This window comes from Harpia harpyja, chromosome 11 (assembly GCF_026419915.1).
Source record: "Harpia harpyja isolate bHarHar1 chromosome 11, bHarHar1 primary haplotype, whole genome shotgun sequence".
Classification (NCBI taxonomy): Eukaryota; Metazoa; Chordata; class Aves; order Accipitriformes; family Accipitridae; genus Harpia; species Harpia harpyja.
Genome location: NC_068950.1, coordinates 23,454,293 through 23,480,965, shown reverse-complemented (window position 1 = coordinate 23,480,965; position 26,673 = coordinate 23,454,293). Strand labels below are relative to the sequence as shown.

At 35.7% G+C, this 26,673-nt stretch overlaps 1 protein-coding gene across 7 annotated transcripts in view; it reads right to left on the bottom strand.

Annotated features, from left to right (window-relative positions):
• Positions 1-26,673, bottom strand: part of COL11A1 (collagen type XI alpha 1 chain) — a 167,414-nt gene that overhangs the window by 95,216 nt on the left and 45,525 nt on the right. The window contains exons 6-16 of one of the 7 annotated variants that reach the window (XM_052802285.1): positions 18,898-19,014; positions 18,474-18,626; positions 18,193-18,288; positions 15,723-15,968; positions 13,068-13,130; positions 11,462-11,503; positions 11,037-11,099; positions 8,127-8,201; positions 5,686-5,769; positions 5,377-5,433; positions 1,248-1,301 (exon numbers count right to left, since the gene is read on the bottom strand). In XM_052802285.1, coding sequence (XP_052658245.1) covers positions 1,248-1,301; positions 5,377-5,433; positions 5,686-5,769; positions 8,127-8,201; positions 11,037-11,099; positions 11,462-11,503; positions 13,068-13,130; positions 15,723-15,968; positions 18,193-18,288; positions 18,474-18,626; positions 18,898-19,014 — 1,050 coding nt within the window. The remainder of the gene's footprint in view (positions 1-1,247; positions 1,302-5,376; positions 5,434-5,685; positions 5,770-8,126; positions 8,202-11,036; positions 11,100-11,461; positions 11,504-13,067; positions 13,131-15,722; positions 15,969-18,192; positions 18,289-18,473; positions 18,627-18,897; positions 19,015-26,673) is intronic. The other 6 variants (XM_052802286.1, XM_052802289.1, XM_052802287.1 and 3 more) reach the window with 6 other exon arrangements.

Below are 26,673 nucleotides of genomic sequence, written 5' to 3'. Positions count from 1 at the left end.
CAAACTGGCCTTAGCACTACCAATTTGAATGCTAGTTTTCATGAGATGACACTATACATGGCATAACTGGTCCTTTTAACATAAAAGCTTCTTACATTATTTTCATGGCTTTGAAGACCTCAGTCCTGTGGTTTGAAAACCCTTCTTCCTCTCATGCCAAAATTATTTTAGTCACATAATAATTATTTGATGAAAACTAAAGAGTGCTTATTTCAGATCCCTAATTCATACACAAACGTGAGTTGTGCTGGTTAACACCTCACATGCTGTCTTAGCTTTACACAGCACAGTTTTAACTAGAGGGAGACCAAATTACCTCAATTCCTAGGCAAATTAGGCAAAGCCTAATTCCACTTTTCAAACACATGTAACTTTCACTGACAACTGTGTGGGCATATGTGTCTGTGGAAGCTTTATCATCCCCCATCCAAATGCATCTTCTTCAGGTGAAAATAGCAATGGTAAGGACTAGCCATCCAAAAATACTGAGTAGGAAGAGACAAAATACTAAAAATGTAAGTAAGCAAACTGGAAGACTGACTAGCTGTTCAGAGTGCTTTTTTGTTTAATTGCTTTATTTTTCTTCTGCAAATATCCATGTGGAGTTTTAAAACAGGAACTTAATAATGTAGCAAATCCATGATACCACTTGAGATCTGGCAAAAGCATTGTTCCAGAGACTCCTGTCATGATTTCTCATGATTTCTTTAAGAATCCCCCATTATGTTTAGGTTTAAGCTGAAAGATTTCAATGGGTTTCAGTGCTCTTTAACATCACTGCACAGGAGCTGATATAATAGTATGCTGAGAAGAAAAGCATGCACTGATTCCTAAAGAGTTATTCTTGCTATGTCACATCTTTCCTGAAAATATCCTGTTTAATTACCAACTAAATTCAACCTCTCTCACCTTATGAGATTTGGTAAGATCAGAGCCCAAGGTCATACAATTGCAGACTGACGTATGATTATTTAACAGAGAAAAGAGCCTGAAGTGACAATATTAAAACAAGTTTTCAAGTGATGACACTCTACATGTGATAATTATTCTTTCTTATATAAAAATTGTTACTTTCATATTTCAAAATGAACAATCAAGCTATTGCATTTAATGAGGATAGTACTGTAAAAGCTATTTTTCTTCAATTGCACATGGAAAGCATGTCATTGATTGATTTCTTCTAAGTGATATGAATGGATTTTCTTAAATATAAACTCATTCAAACATAACAGGCAATATTATTGTACCTGGGGACCTGGTTCACCACTTTCACCCTTAGCACCTGCTGCTCCAGGTCCACCCTTGACGAAAAAAAGCAAAACATATTATTTAAATATACAAAAAACTCTTTAAATGAATAAGTTATTTTCTATTTTTATACAGTAATTACAGGGAGAAAAAACAAACAATCCCCTATTTATTAAGGTGTGTGAATTCACCATTTGAATCTGCAGATATACCCTGATATATCATTGTCTAGACACTGGGCCTAACTATGCCAAAAATCTTTCTATTAGCAAAGAAAACTCCAATTGATTTGCATGGGATCAAATATAACCCTTTGTTCTATATTAATATTTGAGAGCTAAAGATGAGCACAGTAAGAACATAAGTAAGGAAAACAGGAGTGCATCTGCTGTAGGGAAGGCAACAGAAATGAAAGCCACTTCTTTTTACGTTTATCTATTTCTGTTGTACAGAAAATAATGGTCTCAGAGTTCAGTCAAAAAATGACTACAGTCAATGAAAAATACGCTGTCTAATCTTGTCATGAACTTCAGCAATGTTTTAATCAAGTTTTTTGTGCATCTGGCCCTGAAGAAGTGGAAAAATCTATGTAACTGCATCTCTTTACTATCATTAAATGATGACACAGATTTTCAGAGTAAGTTTTACTCATAAACAGACCTAAACCAGATCTTCATCCAGGGTAAGATACTGTACATGGAATCTGGGGCAGAACTAGTCAAAGTAAGTTTGTGTTTTATTAATAGTGGTCTCACAAATATAGACAAAACAAAACATGCTCACATAGAATACAGGCTCAGGGAAGGAACATACTGGAGTTTACTATTATGAGCAAAAGAATTTTGCATTTCTGACGTCTGAAACAGGTCGTGACCAAATGTATGTATTTAATATGAAACAAATCTTGCAGGCCTTAGAAAACTGATAATCCTCCTATATTCACCATAGTGACCATTCAAAGAAAGAAGTGGTCTCTTGGCTTGGCTTACTGCTGAGTCTGGCATCCTGGAGTGGAAAGATTCCTACTGACCTTGCAGGTATTGTATCAAGTCCTAAGCAAATTGAAAATCAGATCCTGAGCTGGTACCGGCAGTGGAGATAACAGTGGCTTTGGTAGGTGGTGACTGTCTGTTTGGGTTTCCCTGATGTAAGCTCTGCTTTTAATTAATATAATTGATTATGCTTAATATCTGTAAGCAGAAATTTATTTTTTATGCTATGTTAATTAAGCATGTGAACTCCAGACTCAGTTGAAGCTAGACTAGGGCTTTGACACTGCTATGTTTAAGACTTTTAATAAATGATATGTTTCTAAATGTATCTTATTGGGTACTAACTTAATTTAACAAAATACAATTCATATTAAGAGTAAAAGCTCCGACTATTTCACTCTTAAAATAAGCTGGGCACACAAACAATTGACAGACCAAGAATCTGTAGTTGCTTCTGGAACTGTAGGCCGAAAATGTTGCCAGGTCAGAGAGCTGGATTTCTAGAGCCTCCTAGTGGCTTAGAAGCAAAAGAACTATTAATATTCATTTGGTGGACTTTGCATACAGAAATTCCTGAAGGCTTTTAAAACATGAAAGCATGAGTATAAGGCCAGGTTATACCTCAGCTAAAGGTATACAGCCCAAATTATAGGTCATATTATACCAGTCTTTACAGATGTATTCCTTGCTTACAGCAGTTCTATAGTTCTATTTGTCTGTACAGACTGAATCTTATCCTGCAGGTCTCTTGGTTCAAATACACTGCTGGAAATAGTGTATTAGTTTGTTCAATAGACCCAACAAGTTTGACTCTTTGTAAGTATTGCATACCTAATCATGATCAATCAGGATTCTGTGAGACAAACTGCTTGGTAGCAACTATTTACTTTGGAAGAATCACTCTAGAAAAGAATTGCTCTTGTACAGGTCTGCTTAAAAATACAAGTCCAGTAATTTCAGTTTCTAAGGTCCAAGTGAGATTCTGGTGTGATATTTAGCTAAAATTCACCTGAGAACAGTAAATTTCATATAGATAAAAAGACTGGGTTAATGAGACTAGCCAGTTTGGAGCACAGCATAATCTGGAACAGATTTTTTGATGCTATATGAAGATGAAGCAAAGCACTACCAAGCCAACCGAGAATACAACTTACAACAGCTTTTGTATCACGTAGCTTTCAGGAGTCACTGAAGAGAATGTTAAGCTGCTAGGATAAGGGGAGAACATGATCCAGAGTATTCCTTATGCTCCCTAAAATATTCCTTCCACAGTATGAAATTATCTTATGTTGCCCTGGGTTTTCTTTGTTAATAAAAGTGGTCACTGGAGTGAATAGCAGTGAGAGTCATTGAGGCAACCTTTCAGTTGCATTGTACTGCTGTAGTTATACACAATGAAATGGACAGTAACCTGGCCAGTATTTTCTGTTGGTAATAGTAGGATGCTATACTCATGTTTGTCCATCTGCCTCTCCTGCTTTCAAACTAACAGACACTGTACATTAAGGAGGGTAAGGATGAGAGGGAAAAAGAGGAGGTTGGAAGGGGAGGACTTGATTGTTACTGTTCAGCTATGGGCTGTTGCTGAAGCATCAAATTAAAGAAGGAAAGAAGCGCAGAAGGGAAAGGAACCGTATTTCTTATACTACAGTCCTACCACTTCTAAGTTATGACCAGATCTCCACATCTGGAATGAGTGGAAGGAAACTACTTTGGAGGAAAATGCTATTGCGTTCTGAGGCAAGGAGAAAACCAGGTGGCCTCCAGCAACTTCTGTTCCTGTCTTCTATGTAGGCTGCTATAGTTGTGACTGGCATATCTCTGCAGTTACTTTTTCTTCACACAATAAACCAATAGGAACTCGCTTCATCCTTTTCTTTTGGTTACCCAGCAATCACTTGTTTTCATTTCTCAATAGCACAATTGTATTCTTGTCTGTGTTTTACAACTAGATGCTTGTCTGATCTAATGAAAAATGCTAACATCACTCTTTGCGTTCATCACCATAATGACAATATAAATAAAAATTATGGCAGACATAGATCAAAATGTAAGAGGCCAAATATTTGCCAACCTAGCTGTGCCATCACAGTAGACAAAATAACAGTTTCCAAATTAAGTGGATCTTTCAAATATAGATGCTGTACTAACTGTAGAAGAGAATTTCACTCTACATCAGAAGATAAATACAATCACCTGGGAGAAAGTTAGAAAAGACTAGTCTTCTACAAAGCTTAAGAACTTGGCTGCAGCACTTTTTTATTTTGTATCATGGTACAGATGCTTTATAATAGCTTTTTGAAAGACAGTGAATGCTAAATTATGCCATTTAGTGGACTATTGAGTCTGAAAAGTATCCACTTCCTAAAAGAGGAAATTGCAATTGCAAGATTGTTCAGGTGGTTTTGGCTTGCTGAGATTCCTACCTGGTTTTATTCTTTCATTGTGAGTATTGTCCCTTTAAAGTGTTTGTAGGGATTACAGAAGCAAATGTATTTGTGATCAAAAAGTTGTTTCGCATGTCATCAGAAAAACTGTTTTGTTCTACGTATAGACTTTGTACAAATATTAAGCTTTTTTAACATCCACAGGGCCATTTTCCAGATCATTCGGTATTAGCAGTCAAGACAAATTCAGGACTTTTCAGGATTTTTTCAGGATTTTTTGTAAAAAAGTACAATTTTTTAGAAATCTGTATGGCTTTTAATTGCTTATAGGAATGCCTCTTAAGAACTTTCCACATTCAGCTTAAATAGTGAGCCAAGGTCAGTCTTCACACTCTTGCTTTAGTATCCTTCTGTAGAGTTTCATATTTACCACAAGAAATTTTATAAATATTATTATGGAGATGACTGACTGTGGAGGCTTATGTAATTATTTATGTAAAACTATTCTCTAGTTTTGTAAGTCTACCAGTGTGCTCTATCCAAACACCCCCAAAACTACAATAAAAACTGATTTAGTATTCAGGTTGCACTGCAGACCTTGAATAAGAATACAAATTATGGCTTTAACTGTATCAGTTTCTTTTCAAGTAAAATAAGTACAAATACAGAGGTGTAGGCAAGGCCAGAATGAGATCCATGGACTTGCGTTACTGTGTTCTTAAACCTGTGCCCCTGTTTTGTTTACATACCACAGGACCTGGTCTTCCAGTGAGTCCCATGGGACCAGGTGGACCTCTCATCGCAATCTGAGAAAACAAACAGAACAAAACAACAGATATCAAGAAAAAGCTGCCAGCCATCATACAAATTCTATATTAATACAATTTCATAATGCATTAGCAAATAGCCCCTACATTGATTCAGTTGTCAATAAAGATAAGTACTGTGATGAGATGATGCTTAGAGCTCTTTCCTTCACATCCTGCATGATATAAAATGGAAATTTTTTTGGAGCTGTACCCTTGTGGCAGGTTTGTTTGCAGGCTCTTTGTGCTCACCCTAGCTTGCTGAAGAATAGCTTGTGCTTGAGCTTCCTGGGCTGAGATTGTTGGGCCCTTCTCACCATCTCCACCAAAGCGGAACTGCAAGTATCAAAACAAGAAAAGGATTCAGAATTTATCAAATTAAAACTATACTTGTTATTTGCTGCAACTGTGTAAACCACTTCAAAGACACAGGGTCTCAGTCTTTAGTTCATTCCATGAAGTTCAGAAGACTGCTGCATTGAGGCCACTGGATCCAGCATGAATACTAAATAATTGGTAATAGTTTAGAACTGAAGTGCAAATCTAATCCCTTGTAAGCAAACATTTTCTTGATTTCATAGGGGTTTGGTTTTCATTTTGTTTGCTGCTTTGTTTGTTTCAAAAAGAGGCCAAAATAGACTCTAATTGTCTGCAAAACCTCATTAAAAATATGTATCAAAATTAATTAATTCTCCCTACATTAGTAGCTACCCACAGAAAAATGCAATTCAATTTAAGGCAGACTTCAATTTGAAAAATGTTTGGTATCTAAAATGAAACAGTTTTGTGTCATTTCTGAGAATTTCAAAATAAATGACAGAATAAATTTAAGTACTAGCAGAAGTTTTGCAACATTGCAGAGACACTAAGCTGCAACAAGAAGCATGGCTTTCCAAAGGTATGGCATAGGCACACTGGATATCAGGGCCATGAATCTTTCACTGCCCACAACAGTTTGTACAGTTTGCTTATGCCCAGAGTTGGCACAATAACTGAGGTCTTTCTCCTGCAGTCATGTTATTATCAGAATGGAAGGATTTTTTTGGAAAGTGATGGAAAACTTACTGCTTTAAGCCCCCACAAATGAGCACCTGACTTTTTCTAAAGTGAGAACTATCAAGCCTTCTATCATTTGAAAGGAGGCCAGGTGGCTTGTAGGGATCTGCATAATGTGGAATCAACCACATTTTCAAAATATTTTTCCAAGGAAAAATGACTAAATTCATTGTCTTGCATCTATTGAAAGGGTGAATGCATTTTGATGAATTCATGATGATGAAGAGCCACACATCCCACAAAAGGTGTCTCCCACATGTTACTTGGTGTTTTGAATGTATCTCCACGACAAGGCACTTTGGCACTGCTAGATTCAATTCCACGTTTACTCCTTTATACCAGGATGGCTCTCAAGCTAGTGAGCAGGTCATCTGTTATAAAGGATAATGGCTTCTCAGTGGGGTTTATAACTGTGGAAAAGAAGTCTGGATGGTGGTTAAACTACTAGGCTGGAATTCAGGAGACCTGAAGCCAATTTATTCCTTCCTGAGACATTTCTGGTTTGACTTAGTAAATCACTTGTGGTGAGACTCATTAACATCTAAATATAAAGCTAGGGAGATTTTCTAAAGTGACTGATAGGTTAACTATTAGTCCACACTTACTACCTTTAATGAAGCAAACTGATAAATTTTCCTCTGCTGGCACAGCAATTACAGAAGGAAGAATGATTTGGGAATAATTCCCCTGAGGAGTAGTGGCATTTTTCCCTCAACTAATTACTGGTGAACAAATATTTCTGCTATACAGCCAGCTATGATAATAGAACTTGGTGCAAGCATGAGGTCAAAAACATTAGCTTATTTTAATAAACTTCCATTGATTGTTTCATAAATAGAAAATAAACTTCCCAAAATCATCCTTTCTTCATTGATACTGATGGAGTCCTGCCTCCTATATCAGAACTGCAGAAATTACAGCTCTGAGACTTTTTACTTACTTTGCTTTACTTACCAAAAATACTGCCTCTTCATTTACAGATGGTTTATCAATTCTCTGGGATGGTAGTACTTATCAGATCTTTCACATACACACATACACTTAGGAATAATGAATTCCGTGCACATAGTACTTTTCATACCACAAAGCTGCAAGATACTTTAACAGCTTTGGGCTTGTTCCTCCACCTGCTAAAACAGATGGTGTTTTGCTTTGACTCCAGTGGGAGCAGACCTGGCTATGTGCATATATTTCTATTCAAAGGATGCACTGACTCTTCAAAGACGACACTGAAGTCCAATTTTAAGCATGGAATGCTTAAAATTCTCCATGTCAAAGAGCCCTGAAAGCAAACACACCTGCTGGGAGTACATGCCCTTTGTGCAACAGCAAACTCCTTGTTTAGGACATATAGTAGCAAGTAATAGTTGCTGTTGAAAACATAAGGAGGATTTCAGTGAGTGTAATACATTCATGTAGGTTCCAATCTGGCAGCCAAGCAGAAGATAAAGTGTATGTTTTGTTTGAGGAAAAAGAGGTACCATATGATCTTCAAATGCTTGCACCATACAAGAACCTCTGTATCATGTCTCATTCCAAAGACAAATTCAGATGAAAAAAGAAAACACCTATACATTTCTTGAAACACACTTCCTCTTTTTGGAGGCTGGTTACCCTGGAATCATAATACAACTTACCGGCAACATTAACATGGTACCTGGGGGACCTGCTAAACCATCAGCACCAGGGAGACCAGGGCGACCAGGTGGACCCTAACAGAACAAAGGGATGAGAGGAAAAGGGATGAGAACAAAAAGATAGTTATATAAGATAAACCTCTTGAGTCACTCGCACACACTTACACTTGTATTCATAATGATGCACTTGGAGGTCTAATGTTCTCTTTGCAAATGATTTGGGAATGTTATTCATTATTAGTGAGGTAATTAAAGAACTGAGTTTGGGGAAGACATTCAGCAACAGGAAAGCAAGCTATTTTCTTCAAATATTTTACTTACAAATTATATTAAAAATGGAGTATGGAGTACCTAATTATGGAGCCTTTGCTCATGATTTCATAGGTTGGGCTGAGCTATTTGCATTGTGTTCCAGTGTTTGCTTTATTTGATATAAAGAATTAACACTGCTGATACTCTTTAAACCCTTTGAGTAGGCTTAATTTTCAAAGGCTACATAAGTTCTGCAGCTATGATGTGAAATCTGTTTTTTATGAAATCTAATTCTCCCTGACAGTTTAAAAAGAGCTAAACTTTTTGTGTAAGCTGGAGTTGAAGAAATGTACCAATGTGTGTGTGTACATGATGCTCATGAGTATTGACACAACGTGCTGCATAGATAAATATTGCTGTTGTGACAACAGTTAGATTTATAATTGTACCTTTCCTCCCAGCAATTTGCATCCTGCATTTTTACTATCTGAAGCTGTCAAGGGCAGGAAGGCCCTGCATCAGGAGTGCTCATTTGCCTGCTGCATGTCTGCCAAACACAGTACTCATCACCAGAATGACCCTCTGCAGGGCTGCAACGACAGACCAACAAACATCAAACTGTCCTAACTGGTTCCTTCTGCTGCTCAGGAGTTGAACAAAACAATGGGAAAGCTGATCTGAAAAATTTTGGTGTTTTTTCCCTTCTTCAAGAATTAAGATCAGTAGTCTGTTATTGAGTCCGAGCTCTTTTTTCAAAAAAGCCTGAAGCATCAAAAAATAATTTCCTACTAATAACACACTACAGATAAATCTTAAATTGAGAATAATTTCTAATTCAGATGTAAAATATTGAATAAAATGTTGTAATTGTTAAAAAGAACCATTATATATCAGACAATTTTGAGTTAAGCTTGAAAAATAGAAAAATAGTTAAATGCACTTGCAAGGCACCCAAAGAACATTCACTCTGACCTGCAGTGACTTTATGCCATATGACTGTGAGTCTTTGTGAAGATTAGAACTGAAAGATTAGATCAGAAGATGAAGATTAGATTACTGAAGATTAAATTGAAGATTAGATTAGTTTTTCAATTTCTTCTTCCATTGCAGCATTTTATATGAGTGAAATTCATCCCTACAGTAAGTAAAAGTGGGACCACTTATGGTCCTCTCCAGAAGGGTACGTTCCTTCATTTCTCAATTGTCTTATACCCGTTATTAGGATTAGAATGATATAATAATTTAGTACAAAAACTGAAGCACCATGGGCAACTACAAAAAGTGGTGGATTTCACAATTAATTGTTCTGTAGTTCTGTGTTTAAACAACATTCTCAATTATTCTAGGTATTAATGCGGGATTTTTAAAATTAAGCAATGTGCTTTTCTTGAGTGGTAATTTTCTCATAATGTTATTTTTCTAAATTTTTTACCTAAGATGAAAAGTAGTCAGAATAGCTATAGCAAGAGCCTTTATTCATCTACACTGATTGCTGTTTAAATAAAAAACCAAACCTGTCCACATAGGTTTAAAATTTAAAGTAAGACATGTTATTTCATTAGGATGGAATCTGACAGCAGAATCTGGTTGCAGAAATCTCTATTGTTCTCATGAGTTTGTTAAGTCATTTCTACAATTATTTTTTTGTGTAATGTGTCCTTTTTTATATAAAACTTGAAGTCTGTTCCATGACAGGCACATGATGTGTTTAGTCAAGAATTTCCTTATGATGAATTCAGTAAGCAGTTAGTTAAAAAACTGAGTACTATCAGTAGTTATTCCATTACAATGTGTTAAAATTCCCATTTAATATGTTTAAATTCCAAAATATGTTGTTTAGTTAATCTACAAGAAAGAAATATGAAAGAAGTGTGGATGCTGACTTAATATCAAGGCGAAGCGTGGATGCTGACTTACTATCAAGGCGAAGCGTTGTTGGGATTTTAACATTATGTCATTATTCAGTAAAGTAATAGCATCTTCTCAACATCTTGTATACACAAATACAGCATGAACATGCTAGACTCACCAGTAAACTGTCACTCATAAAACTCAGGAAAGTTTTTTTGGTAGCATATTTTCCTCAAATAAATATATTTAGGCTGTTATAAAATTGTGTTAGTTGTAGCAGTAAGAAAAGGTTTGTGAGAACATTTAAGACTAAAATAATAGCTTAAATTTCATTTATATTCATGACTGGATTGGGTTCTCATGCAGTATGTTATTTGATATGCCCAATAAATTCTGCCTAGATCATCTAAATATTATCCATCACTTTCAGTATTTCCATGTGTATTTTGATTCTGCAGAACTTGTTTTTTTCTGTATCTCTACATGCTATAGCTGAGGTCATACTGATTTTTTTAAACCTCATTCAAATCCATATGAAATGTTTGTACCTATTACTTTATTATATTTTAAATAATTCACATCAAAACAGAGAAACAAATAGGAACTTAACATTTTTCCTGTATTTACAGTACATATTTCTACTACTAAGGAAGTGTTTATCCAGATTCTTATAGATCAGCCTCAGTTCCACTTAAGTTTCTTAACCTATGTGTATATATTTCAGATCAGGATCTAACCCACTTACTCTCATAGCAATTAGTGCAAGACATGCCATGAATACTTAGGATAATCTGTCTGTTGACTTACCCTTTCACCAGGGTCACCTGGAGGACCAACAGGACCTTGTAGACCTGGGGGACCTGTAAGGCCCTATGGAAAATGAATGACATTATTATGCTAAATGCTTGCAGCATTTTTGAACTATTATTTCTCTGGAAAGTTATGTTGAACACATATTTGGATAAAATAATTTATAAGGCTGCATACTTTTTTTCTCACAAAGATTTATAGTCAACATTCACAAGTTTGATTTTCGTGTGCACTCAGCTTGTAGCATACTGTCACTGAAAATGCTGGACATGACCCTTCTTTACTGCCTTCTAAAAATGCTAAGTCCAATATACTATTTGGGAATTATGATAAGACCAATATTAGTTCTGTTAACTCATGAATACCAAAGCACAGGGGATAAATCAAATGCCATAAAAGGAAATTGTGATTAATCTACTTACAGCGGGTCCTCTTGGTCCCGGTGGTCCTTCAATGAGCATACCCTAGGGGGGAATGAAACAATATACTAAATTCCTCATGTCTTGGAGAAAAGTATAAAACATCTTTTTAGCTGAACTATTGAAGTTAACATTTCTTAGTGTTTTGATAAACTTTTCTGCGGATCTTCTCTCCACAGGTACTAGAATTGGAATCTGAATTGTGTGGCTTTAAAAATGAAAAAGACTTCTAGGCTGGAGGGATCTCTTAGTACTTGAGTCAAAATAACTTTCTTCTTTTTTTAAAATGCTGTTAAAGAATTTGATGTGAGTAACTCTGGCTATTTCTATGTTTGGGTCTTATAGCACCTCCTAGTTCCTTTTTTTTTTGAGTGCAGTTGCTAGTCCAAATTCCAGGTCATGGTAAGACCTACGAATCTATGATCCTCACTTGTACTTGGCTTTCCATAGGAAGGAGGACTGGACAAACAAGCATGAAGCTAGCTGTAGTGAACTCCAACAATGTTGGAGATTGGCAGTGGATACCTCTTCATTATTATGGATGTAAACTAAATGTATCTTGCAATGGTTTAAAAAACATGCATTTTATGAGCTTCTTCACAGATCATGACTGAGAGGTCACAGTCTTGACTTGTAACTTGTTCATTATTGTTGTCCTTTAACTTTGGTGATCAGTAACTTAACAAAATGCTAATCCTGGGATAGGAATATAGAATTAAGAGGGAGATTTGGGATCACAGAATTCAGACCTTTGATATTTAGGCAACAATAACACATCATAGTATTTTATCAATCTTCAACTTAAGCTAATTTTTTCCCTTGATACTTCTGTACCTAATTTTCTATGAAATAGAAAACAGATTAAACTTTAATTTCTATTTGGGTCAAATACATATTTGAAAGCAGTCCTTGAAAACTCTAGAAGAGTAAACCACACTGGCATTCAACTTCTGCTAGACATTATAAAATGATTATTTTTGTATAATCTGTGTCTTTTTAAAAATTCAGTTACATTTTAGTTTCTGACCATCAAACATGATGTCCTACTGTAAAAGCCACTTAGTTACTATACTACTTCTTAAAGATGAGAAAAATTCTGTCAGCTACTGATCTATTAATGTGCTTATGACCAAGTTTTATAACCTCTGAAGAAAGTATTTAATTAAACTTTTAGCAGTTTGATTGCACCAGCACAGGTTAAACATACAAGCATTTATTTAACCTCTCAGAGGGACTTCCTTGCCCTTGCTGAAACCTGTAGTTACAGTGTTACCTGTGCTTAAGCTGGAAGCTATCTCCGTAGGTCTGTCCAAGCTGTAGTTACTAAATGGCCTGAAGAGCAGACGTATGCTCTGTTTTTCTCTGCACAAGAAGATTCTCTTTGTTTTAAGGAACATGTGGTTAGTCCTTTGTGTAACCAAAAGAGAAGGCTGAACAGGCTACCGTCTGTTATCAGTTTTATACTGTCCACACTGCAGATGATTGTTTCAGAGATAATGAATAAGGTTACTGTCATCCTATCATGAACAACGTGGTCTGATAATGATGTATCAACAGTTTACATATGTTATACAGTGCTAAAGAAAAACTCACCCACATCTGTACTTACAGGTTCAATTACAGCTGGTTCTCCCTTTTGGCCTTTTTCTCCATAAGCCCCATGTCCAGTCACCTGGCCAGTAAAAACAGCCCCCAAAATGAAAATAAGTAGAACGTCTAAGGACCTGGTACAATAAAGAACTGTAGCAACCTGTAACTGAAAGCTAAAGCTGGAATTGATCTGTGCTCTGAAAAATACATCACAGGCACAAACCATAGCAGTGAAAAATATTTAATATATGAGAAATGGAAAATGCAAAAACTGCCTGCATACTTTTCAAATTATTGGATATTGTCAATTTGCAGTTTTCGAATGAGATGCAGTAGTTTGCATCCCATGGTTTTCGTTAGTACTTTGGACTTAGAATCTGAAACTTCTGTGTGCAAATCACAAAGTTGTTTCTTTTCTTATTTGAATGGACATATTCTTGGCAATTAACAATGATTCTTCATGGCTTTCTGAGTTAAGCAAGCCTAAAGTAAGCTGGAAAGAAAGATCCCTTGGTCCCATGTGGACCGTACCCTTCAAGCTCCTAATTTCATTCATTAGACATCCACAACATGTAAATTAGTCTGACAAGAGTCTATGACTTCATGGCATAAATGGGAAAGGAGTTAAGTGGCATTGTAAACTTTAAATGATATTTCATGGGTAGCCAGTTATGCCTCCTAACTAAATGAATTAGCATCAACAGCAAAATTATTTTAGGATCAGGTCTGTGGGAAGTTTAGGGTTCAGGATTAAGATAACAGAAGTACCTAAAACAATAGGTCAATAACACATGCTAATGGAAGAACACAGACAGATTCAAGTTTCAAACAAAGAAAAAGAAACTGAATTTTTTTTTCAAACCATGAGATATGTATTTTTCTTCAGAAGTACCTTTCTTGATTGCTAACATATCCACTAGAAATTAAATTCAGCTCTGATCAGATGAAAATTTGAAATGCTTTTTTTAAATTTCAGTAGAGTAATTCCACATTTACAGTAAAATAGCTGGGGATTTGAAAATGTTAAGGATAATGTTATAGTATTTCAATATGAAATATTTTGGAAAGGAAAAAACAAAGATATAGATTCACGGCTTGTGCATTTTGTATTGATTCATAAAGGCACAGATCTCACTAGTAATGATGCAATAGTTCACAAAAATCAAATAGCAAGAGGTATAGATAATAATGTTTTATTATATTAATGAAAATTGGTTGTAAAAAATGACATCAAGTCTCCATCTTTGGAAATATTGCCCCTTTTTTGAAAGTTTCCAGGTACTGAGTACTTTTCATCTTGTCCTTTTTATCAAAGGTAGAACTTCACTTGTTCTAAATACATCCATATGTCAAAGGAAAATTATATGATATCTCTGGTTCAGCAGATGAGAGTTGTAATAAAGCTGGCACAGGTCAGAGCCTGGGTTCCAATTCAAGCTTTCCGACTCCTTCAGTTTTGTAGCAAGGCATTTGAAGTTGAAATTTACACCAGGGGATAGAGTCTACACAGTCATTTGCTTAAAGCAGGCACAAATGGTGCCTTATGGGCTCTTTGCTTTGCAGATAATCTGACCGTTTCTGTGTCATTCTGCCACAGTGTCCCCATCTGGGCTAGAAGGAAAAAAGTGAGTTTGTATCACATTGCATAGATAAGTATCATTAAAAAATACAATGACCCCAACAGGGTTTAGAAAGGAGTGATAAATGAAATACAGAAGTATGGGTTTCAAGGTTGGCAGAGAAAAGCAACTTCACAGCATTCACTGTTATTTCTTGGATCCTTTGTAAACTGAAGTTTTGAGTTTGTAAGGAGCAAATAAAGATAAGACTGAGCAAATCCTGCAAGCAAAATTCTCCTTTTCTACTATATTCAGGGCCTTCCCAATTAAAAGTCCAAATGGCAATTAATTTTGCTTCCAGTCTTAGTCATATTAGTTTTCTTTGCAGCTTCCACAGTCTGGTAAACTGGTAAACGAGGATCTTGGCACAACTAAAGGAAAATTAAAGCCTTGATGTTAAGCCTGTGATTAAGTCAGAGCAAAAGAGAGAGCTATAAAACACACAAAAAAGAGCATGATTCACAGGATTCGCCATGTCATCCTATCTTCCTTTATATATACTGAGCTGTTAAATCACTCCTGCAAGGTCATAAATCTGTCACCATTGACTAAGCTTATTTTCATGAAAGGGTTCAGACCTTCACCTTCCCAGTCATGAATTTTCTCATTGTAAAGTAGCAGAAGCCATAGGATTCTAGACACTTATATGAATTTCAACTTCTTAAGGTAATCATATAAAAATATTAATTACAGTACTATCACCTGCATTAGAACTTACATTATTTCCAGCTTTAGCTCTAGTTTAGAAAGATTTTTAAAACTGTTCATTTCATCATTTGTTTTTGGAATTCCACCTCTTCTTTCCTTTCCCTCCCATCTTCAGCCCTCCCTTAGTCCCTTCACCAAAAGAGACAAAACCCTTGCATTTAATAAAAATAAAAAGTTCAGGATTACTAAAACAAGAGGATAGGCTTGATCCAAAGCCTATCAAAAGTGAGACTATATCTAATATGTACAAGGAGCTCTGGATCAGGGTCTGTAAAGTTCTGAGACTGTATAACTATAAAAGAATCGCTAAATTAACTTAATCTTCATTATGCCTCCAATCAACTTACGCTCGTTTCAGTGATATCGGTCTCTGCAGGAACACCTGGACCAAACTCCTCATTAGTGGAATCAGTTGGCTTCTCTTCATATTCTTTATATTCATAAAAATCATATTCGCCTAAATCTCCATCTACCAGCAGATCAGATTCACTGAGGTCTACTCCTCTGCTTCCATATTCAGTTTCCTCAGTTTTTTTATCATAATCCTCTCCAGTTATGTATTCTTCAGCAAATACTTCTTCAGCAGGATTTTGCTATTCATATCAGTAGCAAAGGTTTGGAAATAGGAGGAATACGTGGGTTATTGTTAGTAAAGCAATGTAAGCATATGCTGATCCACCATAATGACTTGTCAAAAGAAGAAAGAACAGTAGAACTACAGCATATTGTCTTTTAATTAGAGTCTGAAGGAATGAAAGTCCAGCCTTTCAGAGTAATTAAAAGATCTTTGTATAAGTAGTACAAAGAAGTAATGCTTTCATAAGCTTTTTTTTTTAATTATTTCCAAAAACATTGAATTCAATATATCCAGTACACTGTGTGTACTGCTTACTTAATGTTACTTTAGTGCCAAATATAGCTAAATTTCCCTGCTTGGTTTCACACTTACAAGCATTCATGAATGAACATATGCACTGCAATCAGCAGTGAATAAATTCAGGCCTTTTTACAGTAACAATGTACAGGAAGTGCAAGCAAGCATCACTTTAGTTAAGCCCAGCCTTCTTCGTTATTTTGTGCCTATAAATACCAATGCTGAGCTAAATGTTTCAACTTCTTTTCTCTTGTTAATGATTTTGCAGTTTATTTATCACTGTAAAAGTCATGGTTCATGTCTGTCATGGCAAATTATGTATTTTTTGTGAGTCAAATTCCACCTGCAAAACTCAGATTAATTTTAACATTTCTGAAATCTAAGCCTTCATCTTCAAGTATGTAAACTGTCAAACCAAGCAACCAACTTACAAGCACCAAAGCAGTTTAAAGGAATGCTATATTTGAGATGTACAAAACCATTTGGGAAAAAAAAAGAGGATTGCTTTATTCTGTTACAGAGGTCTCTCGAAAGGATAATTTTGAAAGAAATTGAAGTTCAGATATTGCTAATATGAGTTGGACTTTCTAGATGGTCAGACAAGATGAACTAGTATGATCTTAAAAAATATATTAAGAAGCTAATCAGCATCCAGAGTAATTAATAATATCTTGATCTAATCAAGATATTGAAATATATTGCAGTTAAAAGAGAAGGTCAGATTCTGATTTAACAGTTGCCTAATTCCATTAGCTACAGGACTATGACTTTTGCCTTACAGCTAGAGTAAATGCAGATCTGAATGAATTCTAAGTCAAATTTTGCCGTTATGCAAAACTGTTCTCACTAAGGAGAGCATTTAGCACTTAGGATCAACCTCACTAAAACTGTACTATTTTACAATTGGCCTAAAATTGCCCAAGAAACAGAATGACTTAGATATGCCTCCGTCAATCAACTTGTGAGAAGTAAACATGAAATTTAACACAAGAATAGTTTCCAGCAGAATGAGTGAAATATACCTTAATTCACTTTCACCTTCCAACATAAGTAGGAGGAAAAAAAAAAAGGGGGGGGGACTCTTTTTCTCTTTTCAAATGTTCAAGGGGGGGCAGGGACCAGTTTTGTACATCTTTTAAGCAACATAACTTCATTTTGAAAGGAAAATGTAAAAGAAAAACAAAACCAATATTACTTATAATCAGCCATCATTTTTCTAAAACTAGCATTAATTAATATGCAGACATATTAATCAACACTGGCTTAGGTGTAGTAATCTTAACAAAATAATATTTCAGCTTGTCATTGTGGCTTTCTAAAAAGGTGGTTTCTAACATAAGTCAAAATAATAATTTTATCTTTTTTGACAGTTCAAAATACTATGTCTCATTTGAATAGAACCTCAGTGAAAAGCAAATAATTTGGTTTTGTTAGTTGAAGAACTATTAAAAGGAAATGATGGCTTCTGACTCAACTTCAATATGCTGCTATGGCTGCAGCCATTCTTTGTCTTGTGTTAGGCTTGTTTTATGCTGCATCTTAAGAATTACAGGAAAAATTAAAGACTTCCCTTCTTGTTAGATCAGGAGGACTATGTCTATTATTTAACCCAGTTTATACTAGATAAAGCTCCACTCACATCCACACTGACTGCAACAACCCTGCATTCCCACAGCATATATCACTGAATGATTTCCAGAATCATGAACTCTGCACCTTAAATTTTCGGCAGATCTATAAAGAATTAATGGGAGTTCTGCCCAAGAAAATAGTAGGTTCTGATATTGGCTGAGAAAGCATAAAATTGCATTAACTGGTGTTATAGATATGTATATTTACACAGACGGACATTCATCCTTTTAAAATATGTTTGTGCTTTTTTAATCATTGGCACCTGGTGGGCAAGTATTTTTGCTTATCATTTTCTTAAGAGTCCTTATTACCTCATTTGCTTCAGTAGTTCTGGAGGGAGCTTCCGTCTGGGGCCCATAGTCATTTTCAGCTATGCTATACTCTTGAAAACCATCAACAATGTTTACCTAGTATTAAAGAAAAAGTACATTGTTAAAAAAAATCCTGTAGGAAAAACTCAAAAGCTATCACTTTTATTCAGGTTATGGTATTAGCCAGATGTAATAATCTAGTGGGGTTAGGTATATTTTTTCTTATTATCAGAGATCTTCCAGTCTTGGCCTCGGAAAGATCTTGATTATTTCTTGGCTACCTTTACCCCTAGTTTGCCTTTTGTTGCTGCTTGATAACTTTTCTTCTTCTTCGATGCATATTTTTCATTTTTTTTTGTTGTGGCCTTTTGGGGTTTGTCCTTTGAGCTAGCGGCCACTGTCCTCTTCCTCTTTTTGACCATGCCTTTCTTTTTCTGCAAACGTTATGAAAGATGGAATGGGAAAACATAAATAAAAGGAAAAGAAAATTAAGAAAGCATGAATGAAAGAAGGGTAACCAAATGTGAGATGAATGCTGTCAGCTGTGAGACCTTCCATCTCTAACTGAAAGCAAGTGCTACAGCTACAGAATAAAGAAACGAGTGAAAGGAAAACATTAAGCTTATATACAGAAGACACAAATTGACAAACCATATGGTAGGGGACAGCTGGACACCACACGACAAACAGATCAGATTCTATTACCTCTGTTTGTGCTATTGTCTCTTCGAACAGTGGGGGTCCCTCTGTTACAGAATCAGTTTCTTTATAATCTGCATCCCCATACTCATAGTCATATTCGATAAAATCTTCTGGTGTGTACTACATTGCAAATGGAAAAATATCAGGCATTCCCATGTTAGTGGTAGCAAACTAGATTAGCAATACTGGAAAGCATCTTAACTTTTATTAGGAGTAAGCTTAAGAAAATTAAGGTAGTATGAACAATTCAATATAGTTATTCATTTGGGGGAAAAAATACAATTTCTTATTTCTTTCAAAGCACAACACAAAAGTAATAAAAAAGCAAGTAGTAGTGCCAGGAAAAAACTCTCTTTTATTGGACTGCACAGAAGAATCAACTATAATTTGGATTACTGGGAGCACCAAATGATTTTTGTGAAATCTTATATTTGTTTAATCTTTAAATTGCAAATAATGCCTCTTATACTCTTTTACCTGTGTTTTTTTCAGGTGACCAGAAGAGCAGAGAGATGCCAATATCTGACATGAATAGGGTAAACAATTTCAGATATAGGGAAGAGGCCATAACTCACAAATAACCATGGCTATCCTCCTCTTGTTTGCTAGAGAGTTCTCAAAACCAGGGCAGCTCCATGGTACACATTGCCTGAGCAAATGCTTCACTGGTATAATTTCATTTAAAGGTCAGATCTTCAGCTGCTTTAAATTGCTCTATAGCTCTGTATCTATAATAACTAGTATCAAATGAAGATTTGGCTCACAAAACTTTTACAAGAGAAAATGGGTTTAGAATTGACTTGTGTAATGTTGTGAATGCAATCTAGGGAGCGAGGAACTCCTGAGCTGTAATCTTGGCTGTGCCATGAAGATACTGGTCTAGGTATTATGTGCACCAAGTACTACTCATCACGGCTGCGAAGAAAGGGCAGCTTTAAACTATCTTACCAATCCTGTCATGCTTGAAGCTACAGGAACTGGTTGGTCCTGTAAATTAAAGCAGTCTCATGGCTGCTACCAATTCTCTTTATGTCCCCAGGGAGCCAAAGGAAGGTGGAATTGTGGCCAGAATCTGGCCAAGTGTCTGCTTTCCCTTATTTAGGAAGAAATATTCTAATGTGCCTCATGCGAACTAGCCACTTCTGAAATCTCCTTTCTCCTGTTACAAGTCAGCATCATGTCTGTAAAATGAAGACAATATCTGTTTGTTTCATTAGATTGCTGAGAGGATTAGTACATTACACTTCCAAATGACTCTGAGGATTCATAGAAGTCCTAAATATCATCAGCATCAGAAAGAGATTGACATTTTAGAAGAAATTATAAATGAGATTAAAACAGATCTCCATATTCCAAAATATATTCTACTATGTGACCAAATTACTGGTTTAATGATTTTCTCTGGTGAAACCTTTTGATACAATTCTTGTACTTATGATTTTAGTGTGCAGAGAATATGGAGAAGTTGATTTCCTCAGGAAGTATGAGAGTAACATGGAAAGGCCTTAATCACTTCAAAGTCCTTTACGTGGGTTTCTGTTACTTCATTCCTGTGACTCCTCAGAGTTGTACTATGTACTACGACCAACAGCTTTTCTTGAAGATACAGATTTTTTTAAGATATCAGATGCTTTTTGTTTGATAGTGCTTTCGATTATTTCTACACCAATGCACATATAACCTGGTTAGTCGTGAGACTTGATAAACATATAGAAAGAATGTAACATACTTTTGGTAATTGTCTAAAACTATATTGCACATTAATAAGAAAACTTCAAACTACAAATTACAAAACATATATCATTTTAGGTGGAGAATATCCTCTCTGTGAAGTACATTGAAGCTTCACATCTGCCTGCTATATAATGTAAGCAATGCTTTGATTTCATCAGTAGTGTCATTGGCATTACAGAAATAAGTTGATTCTATTTATACTTTTCAAACCCAGCAGCATTTCAGACTTAAAACTGGTAAGTAATATGTGATTATTCTCTCCCTGTTCAGTAAATTAAGATTCAGTCCTAATCCCAGTGAAGTCAATGAAACATCTTTGACTTGTAAATAGTTTTGTCCAAGGGCCTCATGGGCAGTAATGATACATTTTTACAGGTGTGTAAATGTAAAAAAAGATGTCTTCTGGCTTGTGCACTTCTGGAAATGCAACTCAATACAACTTGTTTCTAATGAAGAATGCCACTGACATCCGAAAAAGAAAACTCAGTGACAAGTTTCTAGGAGACCATTAGCAGCCACATAAAGGAAGTAAAGAAAAGAAATAACCACATGGATAAAAACAGCCCTTTTGAAATAGTTACAGAATAGCATTGAAATTGCTGTATTTCTTTGGAAATTATAAAAATGTGTGCAAATGCATAAAATCTGATTTACTTATCTTCTGTCAAGAAATCTATGCAAACTAGGTTGATCTACAAGAAAAAAAAAGTCTTTAGTGGAATATACCTCTTCAAATTCAGTCATTCCGCCCTACCAGTGACAACCCATTACATGTTTTTAAATGCTTCCTCAGCCAAACAACACGAATCAAACACTCTGCTATGTCATTTTTATTGGTACCGAAACAGTAGACACTACCCATGTTAAATATTATCCGGTATCTTAAGGGATAAGTGGAGGAACATTTTGGAGAGAATCACTGTTTCATTAGCTGGATTTAAACTTAAATATGCTGTTAGGAGTTTGTTTCAGTAACTCCCAGACATGTAGATTCCTTTTTAGTAAGCATTGTAGACCTATTCTGAAACTGGAAGCGTTCATTTGAGCATTTATTTTGACCAATTAACAATTAAAATAAAACTCTGTGTTGCTCAGTATTATAACTGTTTTTCAAATCTCAGTACTATGGCTTCCCTTAAGGTAGGCTGAAAGGCTGTGCTGAATTGTGCCAACTATGCAACTAATAAAATTACAACAGTGGGTTACAAAAAGTTCTTCAGAGGCCATAAACTAAACATAAATCTTGTTTGGAAAAAAAAGAAAGGAAAAATGTCTTTGCCAAGTATGTTAATATTAAAAAAGAAAGTGGTGAATAAATTGATATTTATGCTAAGATCTGCCAGAGGCACAGTTTGGAAAGCCAGACATTTATGAATGAGAGCTAGAAAACACTCATACAAAAAAGCATGAGTATGTGGAGAGATCTATTGCATCATGCATAATCACACAGGAAATATTTTACTTTTGGGTACTGTGCTTCAATCATTTCTATTAAAGAAAATTAAACTTTCTTGACATATGCAAAATATTATCACAAATACATTTGGGTTACAATGATACACAGGCACACAGACAAAAAGAACAGGAATGGATGAGAAGTGGGGAATGTCAGTTTCCATGCTGGAATCAGATTACTGCCAAGCAAGTGAAGATCTTCTCCATGGACTTTTTTTATTTCTTTTTAAGAGCACAGTATCAGAGGGGTATTATGGAAATTCTTGAACCTATAAGCTAGGACATGTGGCCACCATGCTGAAACCATATTCAAGTAGTTTCTAATTTGCAGTACTTTGTAGTCCCCCTGGTACAAGGGGGACAAGTGGGAACATGCAGTAGCCCTACACTTCCTACATAGAAAGACCTTATTCTTAGCAATTCTTCCTTTCCAGACATTTCTTTCTGAAAGACCAGCAACCTTAGTCTTTCACACCAGCCAATAAACAGAGACAATATGTTTTGTACTGTACTGCACAGGTCCTGTTGTAATTCGTGAAATATAGATGCAAAATCTTCCAGGTGTATTTCCTGAGGCACAATCTGTCCAGATGGAGGAATGCATCTCTACACCCCTAACTGGTATAAAGATCCACTTTAGAAATATGATTTACTTCACAGCATGATTTTATTAACTGAACCTAATAAAGGCTATTCCCCATTTTTAAGATGAGACAACAGGACTGGTGAAGGACTGGCCACTTAAATGAGGACTAAATTTACAAACACCAGGAACAGATTTAATGGAGTGAATAATGGGGCTTTAGTCACCTGCTGTGAAGCTGGCAACTCATACTTACCCTGCCATTAACAGTCAAGATTGGATATGTGGCACATAGCCCTTCTTTTTCTGAAGCTACAGAACTACAAGGTCACCTTTATCCAATGACCAGAGACAGCGGTATGACCCACTCAGTTTGAGGACTCAACAAACCTTGAGAAAAGTGCCTTCACATTTTGGATGCTAACATTTCTGAGTGCAAAACCCATGCTATCTCAGGCCTTTCTATTAGTTCAGAGAAGTTGAAGAGTTCACAGAAATCTGTCATGGTTGCACTGCTAATCAAAGGAAAGAGAACAAGTAGACTTCTGAAAATATAGGCGAAAGCACCTAGAATTTCAAAATTAATTAATGCTAATGGAAAAGTATCTTCTGCCACCTTCTGAATTTAGTCAAGACTACTAATGCTAGCAAGAAATCAAAGCAGGGAATGAAAGCAGGTTTGACAGATATGAAGAGTGTAGTTGAAGAGAGCATCATTTGTTTTGTTAGCTATATACCAAAGGAAGATACTACTGGCCAGGAATGCAGCCAGAGAATCAAGAAGCCGGAATGGGATTTAAAGGGCCATTCAGCTTGTGGATCATTCTGACGATCCTTCTATGGGTCAACTTAGCCAAGTGCAAAATATACCTACCACACCTGTGCAGCGTTACTTCAATCCTGCTCAAGAGATCTGTCTATGAAAGTTTACCTAAACCTTAATACTGAAAGATAATGGGATAGTAAAGACCTGAGACAACAGAGATAAGATTCACCACATGCTCATAGTAATAGCAAAAGATATACAACTGTATTAACTTTCCCAGTGATTTACCATGAATATAAAAAAAGACTGACTCAAAATTTTATCTTCAACTTGGACAATAACTGGAACCCGGTGAGAGATTTCAGCTAAGAGACATCAGGTAACACATACTTCAAATGTGATGCAATTTTCTGTTGTTTTTCTTTCTTTTCTTGTAAGACCACCAATAGTTATAGAACAGCCATTCTTGTAATGAATATTGCATATGACTGTTTTCTTACAAATGAAAGGAAGAATAAAACTTGCTGTTCCTTGATGGGACAAAATCTTTCCACTATGACCTCATGCTTTCTTTACCAGAGTGATTATATTACACTACCAGATCATCATGCAATTCCAGTTAAAGAGATGAACTGTTTTCTTCATCAGATGAATTTTAGAAGCAGAAGATCAGCAGCATGCAAGGCCTATTTCAACTGTGGAATGACTTAAATATTCTGAAGACAGCCTTACTTTGAAAATGGATTCTTCTGCTATCCTTACTCTAAACCCCCCCCCCCATTCCAAGATGTAGATTTTAGCAATTTTTGCTTTATCTTTCCAAATTACAAGGAACTAACAATCTAAATCCTAAACCAAAGAACTGTCATAAGCTCAATTTTTCCATTGCCTAAAGATCATGCTAAATCATCTAGCTAGCTAAAGAGGCAAAGATGACTTTGAAACATTCTAGGCCCCCTAACACTTTACAAAATGCAATAAAATAAAGGATGCCAAGCAAAATGAGAGCTTTAAAAACCAGATGCAGTAATATAAATAATTGAATGGTAGTAGATTTCAATCTTAGGGCAGAAAGAAAGTTAAAAAATTTAAAAGACAGCCTCTTCTACTACATAGTCCTTTTATTGTTCATAAAAGTGATAAAAGCAAGGAGATAAAAGGAGATAAGAACAAAATCTTCAACTTCCAAAGACAGCCTCTGTCAAAAGGAGAACAAGACACTTAAGGTTCTTTATGTTAATTGCTTAAAGAAAAAATCTATATACCTATACAAGGAAAAAGAAAGCTAGGAAGATCACTTTAACAGCTGCTAAGTTAGCTAACTGCAGTTCTAAACATGGCATTAAACATGAAATTAAACATGAAAATAATTATCTTTCTGTATTCTTCAGAAAACTAGTCTTTCTGATCAGTCAAACACCTGAAAGGACACTAAATTAACATGATCTGAAAGGATGCTTGAAGCCTCCAAGTCGACATATTTGGGGGCCATTGGCACCTTTACTTTACCAAGTTCATTTCATTAAAGGCAAACATTTGATTTCTTCAAGTAATGCATTAGTTTGGGATAGGTCCAAAACAAATGAAGCAGAGTTCCTTTGGGAAGCAATTCCTTCAGCAGAAGTCAGACAGCGTGATTTATTGCATTGCAGAAGAAACTTCCAAGAGAAGATTTGAAAGCCTGATAGCTGGGTCCATTGAAAACTAGACCTGATGACACTCCAGGAAATATACTGCCCAACATCAAGGAAGATGAAGACTGGCTAGGTCTTTCCCTGCTCTAATTTCTGTGAGCTGGCCAAGCATATGTGATTGAACTGGAACAGAATTTAATACATTTCCATTTATAGTAGAAAGGGTTTTGAAAACAAAACAGAGGCCAGACTATTCACAAGGTATTTATAAGAAAATCATAGGTGCATATCTTCCTTAGGAAAAGTAATCTTGATAATTTTAAAATACAATTTCATCCCCATATTTGATCCTTAAAACCTAATTATACATTCAGCATGAAACAAAAAAACCCCACCCCAGCAGAATAGAGCAAAAAGCTTAAATAAAATCAACAAAATAAAAGACCCTTTTCTCCCAAAGACACTATTCAGCCAACTGGCCAATTTGCCACTATGTTCATGAAACCTGCAATATATCTGAATGGCTAGCACCAGTGGCTCCATAGTAATTCATCCTATCATTTAATTCTAACATTCAGAGAGTTACTATGGAGCCACTGGTGCTAGCCATTCAGATACATTGCATGGTTCATAAAGATGCCATATCTTAATGATCAGACTTTGTTCTGTAAAATTCTACGATGGACGGATAACAATGTAGCACAAAGAACTCACATTTCTCACTCATTTCCTCTCCCTACTTCCTACCAGTTTACTTGTTTGCAGCTCTTTGACCCTTAGTTTGTCTGCTTTCTCTATGTAAACATCTTCCAAAATTTGCCGACCATAGGAAGATTTTGCATGGTCAAATGACTGTGACACTAGACTGAAATCATGCTAAAGCACTATTCTAATCACTTTCTAAAGTTCTTGGCCAGTTTGTTCTCCACTTAATTCTCTTTATCCAAAAGCTATTTAATTGCACCAAACATTCTGAACTCTCTAGCAATGCTCTTCTGACATAAGACAATAACATGCAATACTTAATGAATATATTTCAGGATACAATACATTCCTTAAAAGATCTGGCAACATCCTCCCTGTTGTAAATCAAACACAGTGACTTTTCTTTGCTTGGAATTTCTGAGAACTGAGAGTTGTGCTTATGAAGTAATAATTTGGTTTGGGAAGTACTCTCTCTCCCTTGCTGTGTTCAAATTTGAACATTATCTATAATCAGATACCCTTTCTTTTTCCTCCAGAAGCAACTACAGATTCAGCACAATTTTTTAAGCAACTTCTAGGCAACACCTTTTTGGTGTAGTGAGAACTGCTGAGGTCATCACTCTGTACTTGACAAGTTATGGAGATTCATATCTAGCTATTCACAAGCAAGAAGAACAAGGACAACTGATGTATACTTCAGTTAAAGCATGGAAATAAATGATAATAAACAACAGAGTAAAGTGTGTGGATATTACTATTAATCTATTGCTTTCCCATCTTCAAATTTCAGACTGAATGACACTTAGGTCTGATGAAGTTGGAACAAAACACAGAGGTATAAAAGCATTCTGTACAGGAATGTCATTCACATGCATCTCTATTCTAATGGCTTAGCCTGAATT